General features: G+C 41.2%; 1 protein-coding gene across 1 annotated transcript in view; it reads right to left on the bottom strand.

Moving 5' to 3' along the window:
- Positions 1–2,765: 2,765 nt before the first annotated feature.
- iws1 (interacts with SUPT6H, CTD assembly factor 1) overlaps positions 2,766–6,642 on the bottom strand; it is a 19,383-nt gene continuing 15,506 nt past the window's right edge. Inside the window, exons 14-15 of the mRNA XM_020622688.1 lie at positions 6,229–6,340; positions 2,766–4,796 (exon numbers count right to left, since the gene is read on the bottom strand). Coding sequence (XP_020478344.1) covers positions 4,671–4,796; positions 6,229–6,340 — 238 coding nt within the window. The 3' untranslated portion in view covers positions 2,766–4,670. The remainder of the gene's footprint in view (positions 4,797–6,228; positions 6,341–6,642) is intronic.

The following is a 6,642-nucleotide window of genomic DNA, read 5'->3' as shown; positions in this document are numbered from 1 at the left end:
AGAGAGATAATTGAAAGCATTGTGCAGGACTGGGCTCAGCTCCAAACCAAATGTTTAGCAGGGATCTGGTCCATCAGGCTGCACTGAGAGAGAGTATTGGTATGTAGGCCTCTCTCTATCCTTTTCTTTGTATGAGCAGAGACAATCCATTTCATAACAGGCTCAAGTCCATGAGAGGATGTCAGGCTGATGATGCAACCCTGGTTTGGGTTTTCAGTGGCTCCAGCTCCCAAACACGTGTTGGAATTAAAAGTAGCTCCTGCAGAAAAGACACTAGTCTTAACTTTTAAACCTGCACTGACTTTTTGTCCACTTTTCAGAAAAAACAAGTTGCAAACACAAAGCTGACATATCATCTTTCCTCTTCTAGCAGCTCCAGAGAAACATGACCCTTCATGTGCAGTGGTCTGTGTCCCCCTGATGAGCCTCAGTCCGGTGCTCCCTCTCTGTTAGCTCTGAGTTTGGCCTCCACCACCTCCTGAGGGAAACCTCTGACTCTGGAGCTGCTACATGCAGGTTTGAGCCTTTTTTTCTGGGCCACGGTGCTAACTACTGCACCACCCTACTTGGCTTTACATAGTCTGGGTCCTGATCCAGTGGTCTAAGGACCGAGGGCGCCATATGCTGTACAGTAAAGCCCCCTGAGATGAATTTGTGATCTGTGATACTGGGCTGTACAAAGAAAGTTTCACTTGACTTGATTTAGTTTTGAAGCCAACAGGAAGTCGGTTGTCTCGGTGCCAGTGAGCACGCTCCATGGACCCAAAAAGGTGAAAGCATGCAGAACATCTGGGCCATTTTTAATGTTTTCAGAGTCACTGAGCATCTTTTATTTTTGTCCACATTAGGAATTTCTGGCTGCAGCAACACAAAGATTTCTGCAGGAGGTGAAGCCAAGCTGCACACTGCATGATAAAAGTGACAGCAGCCAGTTCTGTCCACAGCTGAACAATAACAGGAACAGTTCATGGGTCTAATCACAGTGATCAGGGTTGAACTATGAGGCTGTATTAACATTCACCTTATCTCCAGTAACCAGGCATACCAGCACCATTAAATCACCATCAGCTTGTTTTGGATAATGTATGGCTGACAGACATGACCTGTGTGTGCTGTTGCTCCCTCAGCACCGCCACAATCAGCTACACACTAGTTATTATACAAAATAATGACCCACGAGTTGTGGTATGTTTGTTAAACGGACTGCAAGCTCGTATCAACTTGTCCAGACGGTGGCTGCTAGTCCTCCTGCAGTCCATGCGTTCAAATACAATACATCATGAAGACTTTACGACAAAAAAATATTTTTTTTAAAGTAGGAATACTGGCTAATACCCATGTTCTGTGAGGCAGCTTACTCCATTCTGAGGAGGCTCTAAAGAGAGCTGTATTTTAAAAATATATTTTTAGTATAAGGGATTACTAAATTACAATCACTTAAACCCAATCTACCTGATGTCTCTCCAGCCTAGAAGGTCTGAGACTCAAAGCTCCAAATACTCCCAAACTGTCCATCCATCCATCATCTATACAGCTTATCCTGAACAGGGTCACAGGGACGCTGGAACCAATCCCAGCTGACCTAGAGCGAGAGGCGAGGTCCACCCTGGACAGGTCTCCAGGCTATCACTAGGGCCATCTCATCTAGGTGATCTACAGTGATTTCATTGGCCTATGTAGGGTAAGAGGCATTGGGGAGGTAGGTAAACACATTTGCATATTTCAATATTCATGAATCCTAGAATTCAGAATGAGGGACAAAGACCAGATGTGGGTTTAAGCACTTTACAAAGGCTTATTGAACATTTTTTGTTTTAGGAAAAACTCTGTTAGACTATATAGTTTATAGCAATATAGTATTTTATATGCACTAAATGCATTGTATGCCTCAAAACACAAACCTTCATACCTTTATAATAGGATATTACCACTAAGGCACAGTTGAGAGCTTACCTGAGATCCTGGGGCTCCACCAGTCTCCTGCTGCCTCTGCTCTACTACCTGTGTTCATATTAAAATGAAACGTGACATTCGGAAACAACCCCGTCACCTCTGGCTGTGCATCTGTTCATGTTCACACCAAACCAGGACTCCTCTGTTTATCATCAAACTGCTTCCTATCGGTATCTGTGTTCACTATAATTACACATGAATACTTTCTTCATTCTTCATCTTACTTCAAAACCTGCAGAAAGCCCGTTTCTCTGTATTTGAGTGTGTTGTTAAATTTGTGCCTATGAAAGGTTCCTAAAAATCCAAGTCATTTTTTTAGGTCCAATGAGGCTTGTGCTTTCTGGGGCTATCAGTATTGCTGGTGTCCTTTGCTAACTAAAGTCTGTAAAGCCCTCAGAAAAAAATGTAAGCTGCCCCTCAGAACCTCATGTTTTCTACATTTTCTTCAGTACAATACAGGGACAGCTGTCTGTACATCCATGGGTAACTGCAAACATTAGCTGCTAACAGCTAATTCAACAAACTCCATTACTATTTTATTTGTAATAAATCTTCCTCCACGACCATGATAACGTTCCATTCTTGGAGACTGCAGTTTGTGCTGCTGTTGAACTGTACTGCATTATACAAAGGTGTTTGTTATTTAGCACAGCCTTTAAATTTAACTCTTTATTTTACTTTCAGCCCTAAATTGACTGACCTCCACAATGTGTCCAATTGGATTCTGGGTCTGACAGGAGGCAGAGATTTTGGCTGTGATAATTTACTGCAGTTACCTACAGAACATAACAAAAGAGTTGTGAGAGCAGAGGTGAGTTGGGTTTCTGTTGAGTCTTTATTACGAAAAGTATCACCTGAACCAGACCAGTGCCAACAAACTGACTCTGGATCCGACATCTTCACTGCAGGCTCCTGGTGACTGTTTAAAGGTTTAGACTTGCAGGAGGAGGTGTGATTCGGATCCGAGTCACAGTGTTACCCGTGTGAATTCAGTACTGCAGACAGTTTACATACTTCTGTACAGCCACTGCAGGAGCAGAGGGGACAAAATGGACTGAAGAGGAGATCTGACTAGCCTGTTAGCAAAATATAAACACCTTCACATTCAGACTCAAAGTGAACAAAATGGCAAACTTTGGAAACTTTCTAAACTTGATGGTACATTGGACAAAAAAAAATTCTAAATCTCGCCAAAATGACCTTTCCAACATTTATGTCTGATTCATTTTTAAACCGAGTCAAGCCAATTTGTCATCATACATTAGAACAATGGCAGTTTTCTATCACCTTTGCTGCTTACTGATAGTAGAAGGCTACTGTAGTAAAATCACCTGGTTTAAATGCTTCATTATGCAAATCCTCACTCCCATGTAGACTTAAAGTCAGTAAGGAGTTGTTTTTTTCTTAATCACACTAGCTTTAATAAGCTAAGGTTCATGTCAGCTACAAGCAAGGCCTACAGGAATGACTTTCAGATAATTAAAAGGCTGATGTTGGGAGGACTCTAACACATCAGTTTTATTTTTTAAAATTTGTGACAAATCTGCCAGTACAGTGACATTTAATTTTGCTGATGTGTTAAAAAGTTCTGCCTTATTCTTTTCATTTTAAGATATGCAGCATAGAAAACTTTACTTTTACAATGACAACAGGATGAACTATGGTTGGTATATTGGAAGAGTTGTTTCACCTTGTTTAAAAAATAATTTTAATTTGTAAATTACAGGCAGCAGTTAATTGAAATTGTCCCAGGTTTAACTGTAATCTTTTGTAGAAAAATCTAGCTAAGAGCACACAGTGTTCTACCATGATGCTTGAGAAATAAAGCTAATGTTACATTAGCTTTAGGCAAGGTACAATTAAACACAATGCTAATTGCGGTTAACAACTAAAGCTGACTACTAAAGCTAAGGTTAAATTAGTTGACTACTAAGTTCGTTTTGAGCTAAAACCTTCTGTAACATTAGCATGCTTAGTTGGCTGGTGGGAAAAGCTAACAGAGTGCTATCATTTGTTGACATTAAGGACCTAGTGGTTTTAGAGCTAAATCTAATACCCGTCTGCTAAACGTAGCCAACGTAGGGAACCTAGTTTGTGTTGATATTAGTCTTATGTAGCTGACTGCTAACATAAGCTAATGTTAAAGACTTTTCAAGTTTGACATGAAGTCAACTTAAAGTTAAGATATGAAAGAAGAGCTGGTTGGTTAATAGATAAACCTAGTGTAGCTCATTGTGAACATTACCAATAATCAACACTAGCATTAGCATTGCCTCCAAGTAAATTGACCTGTTACATTAGCTAACTTGTAGGTACTGTAACAATAATGTACCGTTAACATAACGGACATTATAGACTTGGAGATAAAGCTGACTGCTAACAATAATTTAAGATGGTGTAATGCTAACATGAGTTAGCATTGTGGATCAAGTTGGTTTGAAGCTACGGCTAATATAGCTGTTAAATTAATAGCAGTTACCTTTTTATTCCTTGGGTCATTTTGGAGCAGATTTTACATTTTTTGCCCAGACACTGGGTGGAATTCCTATAAATTTCAGACACATCTGAGCAGATATTCACATTCTAACTTCCGTCAAATGATTTGACGTCAGCCCTTCTGTAGGGCAGAGCTGGACCTGAGGTGGGAGAACAGAAGGAGGCTAATCACAGAACAAAACATTTAAAAAGCAAAATGTAAATAAATTCTATTGTTATAATCAGAGCGGCATCCGGTTTCCTTCCACACTGATTTTAACTGCGTGACCCGTCTTCGTAAGGCGGCGGATGTCAGCAAATCTACGCATCTGTTTATCGACACGGGATAACCCCTTCTTCGACGGGCCCTGAAGGAAGAAACAGACAAAAATGTAAAATTTAAACATGGTTGCTAACAAGCTCAGGATATGCTTTAGCTGTACTTAAAAAAAAAAAAAAAAAAAAGACGGACATTTACAGGTTAAACAATCCATGTATATTTCTAAACACACACACGTTGCACAACCTTTGAGATGTGAGCACTTGACTTGTCCAGAGCCATGCAGTAGTAGTTAACCTCCTCAGGGATCACCTGTTACTCTTTGTAATAAGGTATAACTTAGAGTAAATCCTCAAATGAAATCTGGAATTCAAGCAATGCGTCTTAATAGCGAAGAGGCACAAGCCAAAAAAGGAGGCGTATAACGAATAATGGAGGTGGAAATACCTGTACTCAGGTGTTTCACATGGTAAACTGAATATAATGTGTTTCTAGCACCAACAACAGCCACGTCATACTCACCACTCTACTCAAAACACTTTTCATTCATTGATAAACTCCAGCTGGGACCATCTGTTGTTTAGCAATTTTGCTTAATCAATTGATTGTGGTTTTATCCAAATGCTATCTTAATTGTTGCTACCTAATTAATCTCCAGTATCAACACTGTCAACAGCCAGTTAGCTGAGCTGGTTCACATGCTAAAAGATGATACCACTCAAACATGGGGCAGTAAACAGAACCTCTAATATGGCCGTCACAGGAGGAGTAATGTGAACTGGACAAAAAGCCTCCATCAAATTCATCCTACATTCATGACTCTTCTTCTCCAAAGACCAGTTCTGCTCAGGTCGGCGGGGAGCTGTGTGGTCACAGGTAAGTCAGTTACCTTCCAAATATGGTTCCCCAGACACTTCACTCCGTGTTTTATCTGTTCATTAACAGAGTGGTATGTCTCGTCTAGGGGAAACTCTGTGTCGACACCACACACACTACTGGACCAGCACTGCACACCATGCAGAAGGACTTACTGCCCCCCACAGGTCACCAGCAGGAACTACAGAGGCATTTTGTTTCCCTCTATGCTGATCTTGACGGCTCCCTGTGGGCGGAACATTTTCCTCTGCTCTGCAAAGCGACGCTTGTGTTTCTCCAGCAGGCTGATGCCTTTCTTAAAGCCGCCCTACAGAGGACCAATCGGAGCTCAGCTAATGACCTCGACCCTCCACTAACAAGAGGCAGCTGCCATCATTAAGATGATCATACCTGGTTTTTCCCAAATAAATTCAACCTAAAATTACAACCTGGTAAAAACATTTTAAAAATTATTTGTCAGCATCTCTACACTGATATGCGTTTCTTTTTTACAATCATGCTTACAGTACCATGACCACTGGAAACTCATTTATTAAAGATTAACTTAAGTTACTATGGTACTACAGGTTTTTCAATTCAATAATTTAGTAATATTTCCCCAAAATTACTGTTAATTAATGAATGAATTCTTAACATGCACTCACCCTGTTGGTGTCCACCTCTACGTTCCACTTGGGTCGTACCACATAGTCTTTGTTGGAGGGCATTGGGACCCGAGCCCTGGCACAGAACCCAGGGTCACCAGGTCGCAGAGCTCTGCAGGAAGGTGAAGGAGAATCCAGTTATGATGATGCTGAAATTCAACTTCTCATTAATCAGCTCGGAACAGAATTGGGTCTAGGACCACATACGCAGGTGGCCCAGACCTGGTCTGGTCTGCTCACACTGCTGTGCACACATCAGGTCCTGAGGGGGAAACTTCAGGATGCAACCTTAAATGAACACCTTCTGCCACATATGATATTTGTAAGAGGGACAACAAGTCCCCCTCCTTGAACCGCCACCTTATTGTGGTGGTGGGGTTTGAGTACCCGAGTGATCCTAGGAGCTATGTTGTC

Source organism: Monopterus albus, unplaced genomic scaffold (genome assembly GCF_001952655.1).
Source record: "Monopterus albus unplaced genomic scaffold, M_albus_1.0 scaffold287.1, whole genome shotgun sequence".
In the NCBI taxonomy this organism is placed as follows: Eukaryota; Metazoa; Chordata; class Actinopteri; order Synbranchiformes; family Synbranchidae; genus Monopterus; species Monopterus albus.
The sequence above is the reverse complement of the archived record's forward strand: the minus strand, read 5'-3'. Positions and strand labels throughout refer to the sequence as shown.